A 16757-nucleotide genomic window follows, 5' to 3' on the forward strand; every position below is an offset into this window, starting at 1 on the left:
ATATGAAGAAGAGCATGGCATCAGAATTGGAGGAAGACTCATTAACAACCTGCAATATACAGATGATGTAGCCATGCTTGCTGAAAGTGAAGAGGACTTGAAGTACTTACTCTGATGAAAATCAGAGACTGTGTACAGCCTTCAGTATGGATTATCCCTCAAAATAAAGAAAACAAAAATCCTCACAACTGGACCAATAAGCAACATCATGATAAATGGAGAAAAGATTGATTTTGTTAAGGATTTCATTTTACTTGGGTCCACAATCAATGCCTGTGGAAGCAGCAGTCAGGAAATCAAAAGACGCGTTGTATTGGGCAAATCTGCTGGAAAAGACCTCTTTAAAGTGTTGAAAAGCAAAGATGTTGCTTTAAGGACTAAGGTGGGCCTCATCCAAGCTGTGATGTTTTCGATTGCTTCATATGCATGCGAAAGCTGGACAATGAATAAGGAAGCCTGAAGAATTAATGCCTTTGAATTATAGTGTTGACAAAGAATACTGAATATGGGATGGACTGCCAGAAGAACAAACAGACCTGTCTAGGAAGCAGTGCAACCGGAATGCTCATTAGAAGCAAGGATGGCAAAACTTCTACTCTTAGACTTTGGACATGTTATCAAGAGGGACCAGTCCCTAGAGAAGGATATAATGCTTGGTAAAGTAGAGCATCCGTGAAAAAGAGGAAGACCCTTTACGAGATGGATTGACATCCTTTACGAGATGGATTGGCTGCAAAAATGGACTCAAACGTAGCAATGGTTGCGAGGATGGCGCAAGACCAGGCAGTGTTTTGTTTTATTGTACACAAGGTTGCTATTAGTTGGAACCGATTCTATGCCACCTAACAACAACATGCACACAGGCTATTGGACTGTGGGGAACCTACTGGTGTTAAAAAAATTGCAATTGAACTAATGAATAAGAACCAGCATAACAGTTTACTCATTTGCAATAGGAAGGATAATCATCAGATACTTGTGTTAACCAATAGATGCATTCCTTGTAGGCAAAGCAATTTGGGAAGCTAAACTGTAGTCAGGAAGTTGATTTAAAAGCAGAGTCAAGAAAGGAGTGTTAAATGGATGATGCTAATGACCGTTCTCATCAGTGTAGGTAGGATGGCACCCATTCCTTGAACAGTGTGAGAAGAAAAGGAGCTGTCATAGTTTGTCTATTCTTTTTCTGTGTTTACATTACTGACCAATCCCCCTTCTGATTGAAATTCATTTCTTAGATATATTTTTGTCTGTAATTAAATTATGCTCATATTTTGACTTGAGAGCCTCTTATTTTACTTTTAAGGTGACTTCACATATTATTTTTCTGATCTAATCTAATCTGGAGCCGTGGTGGTCCAGTGGTTCGGAACTCAGCTGGTAACCAAAAGGTTGGCAGTTCAAATCTACTAGACTCTCCTTGGAAACCCTATGGGACAGTTTTACTCTGTCCTATAGTGTCTCTATGAGTCAAAATAGACTCAACAGCAACGGGTGTGTGTATGTATCTAATCTAATCTAATTTATACTACATAGTTCATCTATGAGAGGGTGATTTTATTTCCAAGTACTTGGAAGAGATTTCATTGTTTTTATAGGTATGTTTTATTTTATGTTGAAAATATATATTATGAACTTTTTTTTTCAAAGCCTGTTTTGCCTTCAAGATAAACAAGGGTAGTCAGTAATTCTTGAGTGACTGTAGTCATTCAGGGAGACAGACTTTAAATTTTGACAGAATTTTTTGAAAGATTTATTATACTTATCTAAAAGTAAAGTTCAGATACTTCTCTTAACTGTTAAACACATTGTTTATTTAGGTGTACAGATAAATAAGACACTGCTAATCTCAGTGAGTTCACAGTCTGTAGGGAAGACAAATTAGCAAAAAATATAACATGGAAAATTCTATAATAGAGGAAAAGATAGAATGTTAAGCATTATAGGAAGATACCTCAACTTAGAGACTTTAGAAGGGCTACACCTTCAGTTCAGGGGTGTAGGAAAAAATACCCATCTACCCATAAAGAAAGTTAACAAGGAAACTCTTCTGCCCAAGCCTAGACTCTAGGTAGGAAAAAAAAAGCCTTCCCTAAGAATTTATAAGCATAGGCCCGCCCTCATGTGGATTTGAACTAATATTAGCAGGATGGTCTGGGAACCCCTAAATGAAAAAAGTCACGTGCAAAATGATTCCTAACATACTTGACAAGTGCAAGCATAAAACACCCTGAAGAGAGGCACTCCCAGTTTAGACTACACAGAATTTCCTCAGATTAAACCCTGAATTTACAGTCTAGTATTACAAAACACATAAGGAAACAATTTACCAAGAGAAAGAATCAGCAGGCAAAAGAAACAGGGTGATTAAAAAAAAAATTTTTTTTTTTAAATAATATGTTTAAATGATTAATGACTCAAAGCTCTGTATCTGAGTTGTTATGCACATAGAACAGAAAGAAATAACACTATTTATATTAAAAATTCATGCAGGGTTGAAGATTAGATTAGACTCAGAGATAAAGATGGAAAAAGTGAACTGGATCGTAAACGTCAGAGAATTATCCAGAATGTGGCACAGAAGGCATAATGATTTATAACTATGTGAAGTAGAGATTAGTAAATACGACAGGTAGAAAGTTCAGCATATTATCTAATAAGATTTTCTAAAGTAGAGAAGAGGATATCAAAGAGATAATAGCTGATAATTTTTCAGAACTGACGAAGCACATGGATCTCAGACTCAAGAAATACAAGGAGTCTGAAACAAGATAAATCAAAAGAAATCCACACCTGAACACATCATAACAACCAGAAATAAAAAGATCTTAGCAGCAACCAGAGATAAAAGATGAACTATAAAGGAACAATATTAGGCTAACGGCCGACTTCTCAGCATAACGATGGATGACAGTGGCTAGTACCTCCAACACGCTGAAATGAGTAACTGACAACTAGAATTCTCTACCCAGCTACACTATCAGTTAAGAAAAAAAAACAAACCTATTGCTGCCAAGTTGATTCCGACTCACAGCAACCCTATAGGACAGAGTAGAACTGCTCCATAGTGTTTCCAAGGAGTGCCTGGTGGATGCAAACTGCAGACCTTTTGTTTAGCAGCCATAGCTCTTAACCACTACACCACCAGCGTTTCCAGTTAACAGTGAGACTGAAAGAAGACATTTTCAAGCCTGGGAGAGTTTACTATCAACAGAACCTCACTGAACAAACTACTAAAAGATGATCCATAGTGAGAAGGGAATTTAATGCAAAGAAAGGAATAAAATGCAAGAAAAAAATGTTTGGGGAGGGCGTGTAAAAAAGAAAACAGACTGGCGTTTCTACATCTGATTTCCTTTCCCTCGGATGTATAAAATATATAGGATTTACTATTATTACAGTTTCCTAAGGCACTGTATATAGTAGATCTGAGTTTGACCCTGTGTTAAAAAAAAAAAAATTTCTTAAGGGAAAAAGTTTCTTTTCATCTGTACAGAAATAGACCAAAAGGTTAACAGTGATTGTTTCTCAGTTGTAGGTTATCACTGTTTGGGGTTATTCTTTACCATTTTCTATTTTTTTTTTTAATGAACATTATTTTAGTTGGGTGGAAAAAAACTATTTTTAGAGAGGTATTTAACAATAATTCTTGCTTCACTTAGGTCAAATCCTTTTTATGAACCTAAATCAACTCCTCCTCCAAGTAATTCTGTAAATCCAACTCAAGAACTGGAAACTGAAAGGAGAGTGAAAAGAAAGGCCCCAGCCCCACCTGTCATCTCACCAAAGCTGGGAGGGATCAGTGAAAACACAGTTGTTTCTGCAGGAAGAGATCTCTCAACTTCTCCTAAGGTAGGATCTTATTTTTAACAAAGCATATATTTATGTTTGTGCTTTTTTCCCCCATGTGCTATAATTCACGTTAAGAAAAGTCATCATTAGGCTTTACTGGTACATTATTAAATGGGTACATATCCCTTTTGTATTTATAAAGTGTTATTTGAGAAACTTTATACACACACGTATATACATACATCTACACACTCATACACACTGTGGAAGGAATTACAGGTAACTTAATAGTGATTGCCTTTGAGGAGAGAAGGTCTTGGTGGGATGGAATGTAGGCAGAACATTGAGGAAGGCGTTTCCTTTCATCTTTTACCTTTCTGTATTTGAATTTTTGAACATTATACAGGTTTTATTTATGTTTTAATATTTTAATAGATGTTACTGGGTAATAGGATCGTAAAGAAAAACCAAACCTGTTGCCATTGAGTCGATTCAGACTCATAGGGACCCTATAGGACAGAGTAAATGCCCTATGGGGTTTCCAAGGAGCAGCTGGTGGATTCAAACTGCACACCTTTTGGTTAGCAACTGTAGCTCTTAACCACTGCACCACCAGGGCTCTAATAAGATCATGGACCTATTTTTTTTTTCTGTATATCATGTATACAAGATAAAACATGTTGCCACTGAGTCCATTCCAACTCACAGAGTCCCTATAGGACAGAGTAGAACTCCCCTCATAGGGTTTCCAAGGCTGTAATCTTTATGGAAGCAGACTGCCACATCTTTCTCCTGCAGAGCAGCAGGTAGGTTCAACCCACGGACAGAGTGGTAAACCACTGTGCCACCAAGGTTCCTTTTATATACAAGATAATATTTCCTAAAAAAAAAAAAAATGTATCCCTCAGAATAGAGCAGATCACTCTTAGGGTAGACCAGCAATATTAAACTGATTGTGCCCTGTGATTGTGCCCTGGGGTTCATCAGGTTCCTGTATGTTCTTCACTAGACAGCAGGTGTGGAGGCTTAGTGACAGAGCTCTAGACCTCTTTTTCCACTTCCATAGTGCAAATCCATATATATATATATATATATATTCATTTTGTGTATTGGAGTTCTTGTAAGATTTCATTTGAAAAAAAAGTGGACCATTGCCAAGCCCCCCCCCCGCAAAAAAAACTGGAAACCACCTTACTATACAATTACGTATGAGATGAGGCAGTAGATTAGAATCAATTGCATACTGACAATCATAAAAACGATAAATGGCCACAGAGAAACAAGATGAAACAATAATTGTAAAAGCATAGCAATATGGGGCTTATTCATCACAAGAATAACCCTATATATCTCAGTAGTTTCTGAAGACTTTGCAGTATTAAAGCTTAAGAAAATAGTTGATCATTTTGACAACCTCGAGTCAACATGAAAGAGTCATATTATGTTTAGTAAACAATATTCTGTTTAGGAAAGCATGTTATACATTAAAGCATTTTCATTAAAAGTTTTAAAGGGTTTTGATACTTACAAGGGTATGCTTAAGTTACCTAAAAAATGTACTTACTGAAATACCTTCTTTCTCTATAAGATTGTTTACATGGAGTGTTACTGTATTTATCATCTACTGTATTGTTTAGTGATCTTTTGGTTATAGTAATAGAAACAAGCCATTTGGTTGAGATTTTTTGCTTAAGGAAAAAGGTAGCTTATCATAGAGACACGAGGACATATTGCAGAACCCTGGACAGCCTACAGCTGGACCTCAGAAACAAATGGAAGCCAGCCTCCATGTATCTGCTTCTTTCTCTGCAATGACTTCAGTCTGCCTTAACCTTTTTTTTTTTTAAATAGTTAATTTTTTTTTTTTTTTGCCTTAACCTTTTTAACGATAATTAATTCAGGCTTGTTTTCTCCCTGCAAAGGCAGTTTATGTTCTAGAATTTCCTGTCTTCCTCATACAGAGCCGCCCTTCTATCAGTATACCTGACCTTAGCAAAAGGTTAAGGACAAATCAGACTGAATCAACTACTTAATATGTATGTGGACCCTCCCAGAATTACTTTTTAAGATCCTGTTACCCACATGAGTCTCTGGTTAATAGAATTTCAGCTGCAGTTAGGATCTATGGGCAATAGAAAGTCTCAAATGACAGTTAAATAAAGGAGAAATTTATTTCTGTCTTTAAAACATTGAAAGTCCATGCTGATAGAGTAGCTTCACAAAGTCGTCAGGGACTTCATCTTCTATTTTGCTGCTCCACCATCCTCACCATAGACCTCCACCCCATGGTCCAAGATAGCTGCTGGAGCCACTGCCAATATGCCCCTTTCCAATCAGCAGGGAGAAGGAACAATATATAGCCACACCTACCTCTAGCAAAAAAAAAACAAACCTATTGTTGTCAACTCAATTCTGACTCACAGTGACCCTATAAGACAGAGTAGAACTGCCCCACAGGGTTTCCAAGGAGCGGCTGGTGGGTTCAAACTGCGGACCCTTCAGTTAGCAGCCGAGCTCTTAACCACTGCTCCAGGGCCCCGCAAAGGAGGCTAGAAGATGAATCTTTTATTCTGAATGACTGTGTTACTCAGCTAAAAATCAAGGATTCTGGGCATTGAAGGTTCAGTGGTAGAGTTCTTACATTCCATGTGTAAGACTCAGGTTTAATTCCTGGCACCTCAAGCACAGCCACCACCCCTCTGTCCGTGGAGCATTGCATGTTGGTATGATGCTAAACAGGTTTCAGTGGAGCTTCCAGAGTAAGACAAACGAGGAAGAAAGGCCTGTTGATCTGCTTCTGAAATCAGCCAATGAAAACCCCATGGATCACAACGGTTCCACTGGCAACAGATCATAGGGATGGTGCAGGCCTTGGCAGTGTTTCCCTCCATTATGCGTGAGGTCAGCATGAGTCAGGGGCCAACTCAATGGCAACTAACAACAACATTACTACGGAAGAGGGTAGAGTGGATATCAGGGGGCAGTTAGCAGCCTGTACCACAGATCCAGGAGCCCTGGTGATGCAGTGGGTAAGGGTTAGGCTGCTAACCGAAAGGTCGATGGTTCAAACCCATCAGCTGCTCCTTGAAAACGCTATGGGGCAGTTTTACTCTGTCCTATAGCATCACTATGAGTCAGAAATGACTCGATGGCAATGGGTTTGATTTTCTCTCTCTCTCTCTGTTTTTTTTTTTTTTAACTGTAGATTCTTATTTAAAATGTTTTATCGTGGCGATGTATATGAGCCCAAACCTTGGTATGTCTCCTATGAGAAAACCTACTCAAACAGTCATTTTAAAATGACATTTAAAAACCAATCATGCAACTTTTAAAGGGAAATCCTCAGAATATTTTGCAGCTGAGCATAAGAAGTCAAGGAACAGTAGAATAGAATGCAAACAAACAAAAAAACCACAATCAAACAAAACACCAAGCTATCAAAAGTTGAATAGTATTTCCTTCAAGATCCGCTCACTGCATTTATGTAAGGATGTCAGAGAAGGTATGTTAATTTTCAGAGTGTAGAATTGCTGGTGAGGAAATTGAGATATATTCTTTTTTTTTTTTTTTTTTGTATGGGTGATATCAGTTCTAAAAAATATTTGGATGTATGCACTGCAGGGCCAGGACGAGCATGAGGCCAGAGAGGTTCCTGGGGCTCAGAACTGAAAGCAGCATGCACTGTCAGGTTAGCGGAAGTGTGGACCCTGCGTTTGCATGACTCTGAGTAAATGCCTCCTGAAATGTTGCGCTCTAAGACACACCTTGCCTCACCCTAGTCCTGGCCCTCGTTCACAAGTGGGGCAAATCTAACTGACGAAATGTGCCCCAGCAATGGCCCACTTACGGGCCTTTGCAAACTGAAAAAGAACCAACAATCATAGCATCATGAAGAAAATCTCTGAAGAGCTTGCCTCTTGAGTGTTCTCAGTGTATTCAGTGGGGGTGGTAAAAAAGAAGAAATTTTGTTTTAAAAAACAAGCCGTGATTAAAATGCTTGCCTTTTAAAACAAATTTGTGGAGTAATTAAATGTGACTTTGTAAGGTTGCTCTTTTATATCAGTCAGAATGTTCTGGAGTAACCAAATTAAGGTGCCTGTCATAGTTTTCCAAATGAGGATTGAATTGCCATTTTTCCTTATGGAAAGAAAAATACCCTCACAGAGGGTAAGAACCCTAATAAGGTAAATAAATTACTTGTGTACTTTAATGACAAAAAATGGCTTACAATTTTGGCTTATTTGCTAAATGCTTTAAAAAGGCTAGTAGTTAGCAACAAAGAACAAAACAATGTTATTGCTGTATATTGACAGGATCATTTTAGGGTATACTGTTGAAGAACCCTAGTGGTGCAGTCCTTAAAGCACTCAGCTACTAACTGAAAGGCTGGCGATTCAAAGCCACCAGCCACTCTATGGGAGAAAGACGTGGCAGTCTGATACGGTAAAGGTTTATTTACAGCCATGGAAACCCTATGGGGCAGTTGTACTCTGTCCTACAGGGTCACCATGAGTCAGAACTGACTGGATGGCGGTGGGTTTGTTTTTTTGTGTGTGTGTTTATTTTTTAATTGATGATAAACGTGAAGGAAGCACTGGTGAACTTACCTTTTATTGCATGAGGAAGAGGAACTTAACTGGACTGTTTGAATAGATTCACATAAACTAGGACAGAATCCTTCTCAACTCCCAGTACTGGATGAACTTCACTCTGTGAGAATAAGAAACAAATAAAAATGAAAACACCCATAACAGGGTGCACAGTAGAGCCAGGTCTAGGGTGAGGCAAGAGAGGCAACTGGGGTGTAAAACGTAAGGAGGCACTTATACTTTGGGATTTGTGCGAGTACAAACTGGGCACTTATGTGGACCTGAGAATTAGTGCCTCCTTAAATTGGGCTACAGGTGCTTCACTCTTAAGGAGACAGTCGTTCACAGTGTCGTGGGTGAACCCCAAAGTGAGTACCTCCTTAAATTCTGGTGAAGAGATGAAGAGATTAAAATTGTGGGAAAAAAAATAGTAGAGTCAGGAGATTCACTATATCTATAATAGGGATTGTAGAAATGAGAACAGATCAAGAGAAAGCATTTATCAAAGAGTTAGAAGAAAATTTATATAAGCTAGAGAAAGACTTTAGTCTTTAGATAAAAAGGGCTCACAAGTACCAAGAAAGATGAATGGAATGAGACTCACACCTAGACATATCCTGAGAGAACTTTTGAACTTCAGGGTAAGATTACCTAGCAGCAGATGCTTCTATAACACTAAATATTGGAGACAGTGGAGCATGCTTACAGAATTAAAAAATACATATATCTGCAAAGAATTGAAACACATTACATATATAACAATTCATCAATTCATAATGATAGTACTAACTCTCTATAATTGGTGGAATAGGTCGAATGAAAGATCAGTGAGATTTTAAGGCTCAATTGACAATTTTTACTTCATAAAATACTACATCGAACAATTGCAAGATTAATTCCTCTACCAAAAGGGACCATATTCTAAATTTTAAAGTAAATTTTCAGCAAATTTCAGAGGGTTGAAATTATGTTCTTTACTCATCCAAACCATTGCCGTTGCCCTATAGGGCTTCCAAGGAGCAGCTGGTGGATTCAAACAACTGACCTTTTTGTTAGCAGCTGAGCTCCTTTCTACCCATAGTGCAGTTAATCTAGAAATCAATTAAAAAAAAAAAAAAACTAGAATGAACTGATATATTTAGAAATAAATAAATATACTTTCAATTAACTAATGCTTCAAAGAAGTTCGGACAGAAAATAAATTATACATCCAGTGGAAACTTTCGGCTTTGCTGCTTGAGGTGTTGATGAGGAAGATATTTACAATCAGCTTAAACTCTCATAATCATTTCTGTGAAAGCTCTCTGTTTCACTTCTTGCTTGGCATTGGGTTTTTTAATATAAGTCCCAACTTGAAAGGCTTGAAGAACAAGCCTGACATGTTTGAGCTTGGAGACGAGCCTCAAAAACAGTCACAGTACAATTGAGTTAATGGAACAACTGGATATCGTAAAATAGCTTAATATTCCTTTTACCACCTGTATCCGTAACATTTAAGCAAGAGGTTAGGGCATTTTCATAACCAGCTTATGTACTGAAGGCCAGACTACTGTGGACATGTAAACTCTTTATTATGTGGATTAAAGTTGTACTCTAAAGATTAATATATACACTGTATATTGGCTCCACTAGTGCCATTATAATTAAAGGCGTGTGAACACTGTCTTTGCAAACCTGCATGTAGCTAGAGCATTTTATTAAGTCTTAAATTATGAACTGGGAACCTTTCTGTCCTTTTTAAAAAACTTCTGATAGTCAGCATTGAGCATAGTGCTGCAAAAAGAAGACTTTTAAAACTAGGTAGACCTCTCTAATAATGATCTTATTGAGAAGCAAAGCCAAAAATTGAAAATGCAATGTGAATAAATAAATAATTATTTGGGAATGTAAATTTATCACAAAATATTTGATAGTTGAATAATTACATTTGTAGCATTAGTTTATAGTAAAATATATTCATATTCTGGTGTTATATCCCACTGTTTGGGACTCCTCTCATACCTAAAATGCCTTGTGAAGTTGGAGAGACAGTTGTTTACTTGCAGGACATCATAGTTTCCTAATTCTTAGAAATCAGAATGATGCAGTAATTCGGAAAAAAATACTAAAGTTATTCTCTACCACCACCACCACCAGATGCTGTTGCAATGAAAACTCTTTGGTGTTTATCTATTTTTTCTTCTTAGCTACTGTTGGAAAACTTAGGTTTTCACATAATTGGGCTTCTTTTTTGCAAGGACCATCCACCTTTAACTTCTTATAGTAAAATCTCACAAGTAAGCAAAACAGAAAAGGCTTACCTAATTCAGTCATTAGTATAAGTAACAAGGTTTATTTTTAATTTTAATAGAAAAACAATTTATTCTTTCATGCATGTACTTGCAGCAATTTGAAATTAAGTAGAGGTCCTCATTTGGCCTGATTTTTTTTTTTTTTTTTGAGCTCTCTCTGTCTATTTTAATTGTGGTAAATATATAATTGTGGTAAATACCTACATTTGCCTGAATTTAATTAGTTAAATATATAAGTAATGGTCATTCATGACTTTCACACAATGTAAAAAAAAATTTTTTTTCATTATATATTGTTCCCCTTATATATATTTCTTAAAAACTTGTCGATACTTTTGGGACATAACAGTCGTTGCCAGAACAGGAGGGGGGATACAAAGAGAGAGAGAAATTTGGGGTGATAATGGAATAGTGCTAGACCCAATTGTGGTGGAAATCACATGACTGTATGTGTTTGTCAGAACTCACAGAGTGCACACTAAAAAGGGTAAAGTTTGCTTTATGTAAATTGTATCACCATCATCATCATCATCGTCATGACTGCACAGGCAGCAGGCCGTAAGCAGGGGCGTCCTCCCATTACAGAATTAATCACATTTCCGGAGCAACTTCTCTTAACATTCCTGTCTTTGTCTTTTGCTCATTTCCTTCTCTGTCTAAAGCTTCTGCTGTTTGCTGAGACTTTTGGCATTTTTACCTGAGGCTCCCAGTGGCCTCCGTTGATAGATCTTTGCTCTGAGATTGTAAAACAGAACCACTGCTCACTCAGTTGATTTCTCAGTTCAACCTTGTACACCCATGATTTCTATTTGGTAAGGGAAAAACATGATCAGATTTCAGTAGAATGAAAACTTTGAAGACAGTGTGCAAAGGGCAGAAAGTAAAGAAACTTAAAGACAAGGATATAGTTAGGGGAATGTTATAATAGTCCAGGCACGAAATCATGAGGCTCTGAGCCGCTGAGCAATATAGTGAAGATGAAATTAAAGAGTGGGTAAAAGAGGAATTGCATAGTTAGAATAACTGTAGAATGGGTTCCGAAGGAGAAAGGGAAAGATAAGAATCAGGGATGATTCAGAAGTTTATAGCTTGGGCAGCTGAATGGATTGCTGAGTTCATTCATCCAAAAAATATTTATTGAGTACCTGCAATATGCCAGGCATTGTGTTAGTCACTGGGTATAACAGACATGATTTTTGTCTTCCTGGAGATGCTACAAAATGAACCCCTAAATATATAGCAGAAAATCACAATAAATGCTTTGGAGGAAAGAACAGGGCACTACGAGAGGGAATAACCAGAGACCCATGAAGAGATAATAAGGAGACAGCAATAGGAAGAGTGAGGGAGAAGAATTCCAGGCAGCATGTATGAAGACCCTGAAGCAAGAAATAACTTGTCATGTTTGAAGAACTGAAAGAATGCCCATGTGACTGCAATATAGTGAGCGAGGGGAGGGTAATATTACATAAATTTGGAGAGATAGGCCCTGCCCAGGTCATGAAGGATCTTATGGACCATGGTAAGAATTTTGGCATTAAACCCATGTGCATTGAAAAGTCATTGAAGTTAGAGTATACGCGGGTATGAGTGTGTTTGGAGGAAGGGCAACATGACTGTAACCTTACATTCTCCTTTATGTTTTGGTTTAATGAGTGTACTGTCCCTGCTTTTATCCAGAAACGTACCCATCACCTTGTATATTATTAGATCCACTCTTCTAGTCTATGCAGGGGCTTTGATCCTGGTTTTACCCCTCTGCCTCCTACATCCATTTCTTACTCTCTACCTGACCACTTCCATTAGCTTACCCATCTTAAAAACAAATGAACTTTCTAGACTTCACATGCCCCTCCAGCTACTTCCCCATTTCTCTGTCTCCTGCTGAAAAAGTTGTTTATACTCATCTAATTCCTTTAATCTACTCTAAACAAGCTTTTCATCCTTTGAAACCCCTCTAGTTAAGGTCACCTTCATCTTGCCAAATTCAGCGGTCAAGTTTAGTCTTTATTGATCCTTCATCAGCAATTAATGTAACTGATTACTTCTCCCTTTAAAAAAAAATAAATAAAACTTAGTTGAATTGCTTTAGCTAGATAATATATTAACGTGGTTTGAAAATCAAAATAATATAAAAAGATACACACTGGGAAGTCTCGCTGCCACCACTGTCCCCATCTGCCTTGGTCATCTAGTGCTGCTATAACAGAAGCACCGCAGGTGGATGGCTTTAACAAACAGAGATTTGTTTTTTCACAGTTTAGGAAGCCAGAAATCTGAATTCAGGGAACCAGCTCTAGGGGAAGGCTTTCTCTCCCTGTCAGCCCTGAGGAGGATCCTTGACTCTTTGAGCTTCTACTCCTGGGTGACCTTCATGTGGCTTGGCATCTCTCTTTCCCCATTTCTGCTTCTCTCGCTTGCTTGTTTAATTTCTTTTGAGACATAATATTTATCCAAAGATTTATTCTTTTCTCTTCCCTTTCTTGCCCCAAAGGAAGAATCCTGTAAATACTGTTCTTCCCCTTAATTTTACTCTTTTCATTTAACAGTATATTCTGGAGCTCTTTCCATTTCAGTATATGAAGAGTGTCTTCATTCCGTTTTATATCTCTGTGGTATTCTATTATGTGAATGTACTGTAATTAATTTAGCTAGTTAACTCACAGATAGTGTTGTTTCTCATCTTTTCTTATTACAAGCAGTGCTGGAATAAATAACCTTGCACACACATTATTTCACATGTGTGTGGATATATCATTGAATAAATTTCCTGAAATGAGCTAAAGGGTAAATGCCTTTGTAATTCTGATAGACATTGTCAAAAGACCTTCCACAGGTGTTGGAATCACATCTAATTTTGCAATCATATCTAATCCTGTGATCTAAAAAACTGTCTATATAGAAATATATTCCAAATGTATCTTCAGCCTCGGTTTTTCCCTGAGCTATGTGTATGCAATCTTTCTCTTTATACAAAATGGAACAGAAACTGAAGGTTCCCTCTGAACTAGCTTTTCCCATCTCCCAGTATACGACACTGCTATTTACCTAGTTTCTCAGGCAGAAAACTTGAGAGCCATCTTTTCACCTCTCTTTCTCACACACCCTCTATCCTAAAAGCAAAAAAACCTAAACCTTTTGCCATCGTGTTGATTCTGACTCATAGCAATCCTATAGGACAGAGTAGAACTGTCCAATAGAGTTTCGAAGGAGCGTCTGGTAGATTCAAACTGCCCACCTTTTGGTTAGTAGCCATAGCTCTTAACCACTACACCACCAGGTTCTCCCACTCTATCCTAGTACTATTCAAATAGAACTTTCTGTGCTGATAAAAAAGTTCTATATCTGTGCTAATACAGTATCAACTGGTCATATGTGGCTCTTAATGTAAAATGTGGCTAGTATGACGGAGGAAATGAATTGTTAATTTAATTTTAATTACTCTTAATTTAAATAGTCACATTTGACTATTGGCTACCATATTGATCATTGAAGACCATCCAGTCTAATAATAAGTCCTAGAAGTTTTACCCTTCAAATGTATTTTAAATCTTACTACTTCTCACCATCTACCACGAGTTCTTTTTAGCTACCATCAACTCTCTCCTGGACATCTTCAATAGCCTCCTAACTTATCTCCCTGCTTCTACTTATGTGCCCATAAAACCTAAAACATTACCAATAATGTCACACCTACCCATAATTCTCTGCCCTACCTCTCTGCCTGTGACACTTCACACACATAGCTGCTATCCATTCCCTTATATGCATGTACCCCTAAGCAATGTTTTTTCTAAGCTTTATCAAAATGTCATTATCTTGCACACCTAAACAACATGTTTCATTTTTCCTTTTTTTTTTTGAAATTTACCCAAATGTCATTATCTATTATGCCAGTTATTTACTCAATATTGTGTTCCTAGGATGGATCCATATTGTTGTATGTAGTAGTAGTTTATTCGTGTTCACTGATGTATATTATTCCAGGAATACTACAAGTTATCCATTCTCCTAATGATAGAGATATGAATTTTTTCGCAAATAATGACAATTAGAAATAATGCTACTGTGAGCATTCTTTATATATTTCTTGGTATGCTACATAAATAAAAAGAGTTTTCTCTGGGTAGTTGTTCTCAACTCTAGCTGGGAGATTTTTTAGAAGTATCAATGCTTTGACCCCACCCTAGACAAGTAAATCAGAATCTTTGGGAGTGGAGTTACACATCAGTTGTCGTTGGCTTATTTTTAAATTATCCAGACAATTTTAATGTGTAGCCAGGCCTGAGAGCCACTGCAGTAGGATATAGACATACTTTTGGGTTGTAGGAGTATGCTGGGTTTTTTTTTTTAACTGTAAAAAATACACATAGAGAAATGTACACAAAACAAAAATGTTGGGCTGTCCTTGGATAGCACTATCCTTCACAAGAACTCGCTGTTCACTCCTCAAGTTTCAGTTCACAGCCTTTTCCTTTATTTAAAAAAAATTTTTTTTCTGTGCCCTGAAATGCAAAAAAAAACTCTGTGTTTTATGAAGGATCCAGTTGTTTTAGCAATGGGAAGGCCTCCAGAGTTTCTTCTGGAATTGTAAGTCTTGCTGGAATGACCTTTAAAAATCATTAATCAAATTATGTCATATCCTATTTGGAACCCACCATTGACTTCCTACAGCCCACAGAATAATATTACCATGACTTACAAGTCCCTGTGCGATCTGGTCCTTGCTTTTCTCTACAGTCTTTTCCCTTCCGCACACTGCCTCTTTCATTCCATTAGAGCCATGCTGGTCTTCTTACTGGTCCTTTACTCTTTACTGATTTTTCCCCAGATTATCTCATGGTTTATTCTCTCATTTCATTCAGATCTCTTCTCAAATGTACCACCTTAAAGAGATCTTCCCTGGCTACCTTATATAAACCCATCCCCCTTTTCCCAGTCACTATCGCCTACAATGCCTCGATTTTCTTCTTATCACTTATATACTTATTTGTTTAGCTTTTTTTGTTGTTGTTCCCACTACTGTATAAGTTCCATGAGCTCAGGGGATTTGTCTTCTTCATCTCTAAATTCCCAGAGCCTAGCATGGATACTTAGAATGTAGTAACCTAAAAACCAAATCCATTGCCGTTGAATCCATTCTAATAGCAGCCCTATAGGACAAAGTAGAACTGCCCCAGGGGGTTTCCAAGGAACTGCTGATGGATTCGAACTGCCACCCTCTTGGTTAGCATCTGAGCTCTTAACAACTGCGTTACCAGAGCTCCTATCATGTAGTAAGATCATTAAATACAATAAATATTTGTTGGATGGATTAATGACTGGGCAGAAAGAAGGAAAGAAGGTAGGTCAATCTGTTTTTTTTTTTTTTTTAATTAACGTTTATTAAGCTTCAAGTGAACATTTACAATTCCAATCAGTCTGTCACATGTAAGTTTACATGTATCTTACTCCCTTCTCCCACTTGCTCTCCCCCTATTGAGTCAGCCCTTTCAGTCTCTCGTTTCGTGCCAATTTTGCCGTCTTCCCTCTCTCTCTATCTTCCCATCCCCTCTCCAGTCAAGAGTTGCCAACACACCCTCCAGTGTCCACCTGATTTAATTAGCTCTCTCTTCATCAGCATCTCTCTCCCCGCCGCTGCCCAGTCCCTTTCATGTCTGATGAGTTGTCTTCGGTGATGGTTCCTGTCCTGTGCCAACAGAAGGTCTGGGGAGCATTGCCACCGGGATTCCTCTAGTCGCAGTCAGACCATTAGATATGGTCTTTTTATGACAATTTGGGGTCTGTATCCCACTGATCTCCTGCTTCCTCAGGAGTTCTCTGTTGTGCTCCCTGACAGGGCAGTCATCGATTGTGGCCGGGCACCAACTAGTTCTTCTAGTCTCAGGATGATGTAAGTCTCTGGTTCATGTGGCCCTTTCTGTCTCTTGGGTTCTTAGTTGTCGTGTGACCTTGGTGTTCTTCATTTTCCTTTGCTCCAGGTGGGTTGAGACCAATTGCTGCATCTTAGATGGCCGCTTGTTAGCATTTAGGACCCCAGATGCCACATTTCAAAGTGGGATGCAGAATGTTTTCATAATAGAATTAT

At 37.9% G+C, this 16757-nt stretch overlaps 1 protein-coding gene across 8 annotated transcripts in view; it reads left to right on the forward strand.

Annotated features, from left to right (window-relative positions):
• Nucleotides 1-16757, forward strand: part of EHBP1 (EH domain binding protein 1) — a 350719-nt gene that overhangs the window by 192546 nt on the left and 141416 nt on the right. For all 8 annotated transcript variants that reach the window (XM_064268639.1, XM_064268644.1, XM_064268640.1 and 5 more), the window contains one exon: nt 3660-3849. In XM_064268639.1, the coding sequence (XP_064124709.1) occupies nt 3660-3849 (190 nt within the window). The remainder of the gene's footprint in view (nt 1-3659; nt 3850-16757) is intronic.

This window comes from Loxodonta africana, chromosome 15 (assembly GCF_030014295.1).
Source record: "Loxodonta africana isolate mLoxAfr1 chromosome 15, mLoxAfr1.hap2, whole genome shotgun sequence".
NCBI classification, from domain to species: Eukaryota; Metazoa; Chordata; class Mammalia; order Proboscidea; family Elephantidae; genus Loxodonta; species Loxodonta africana.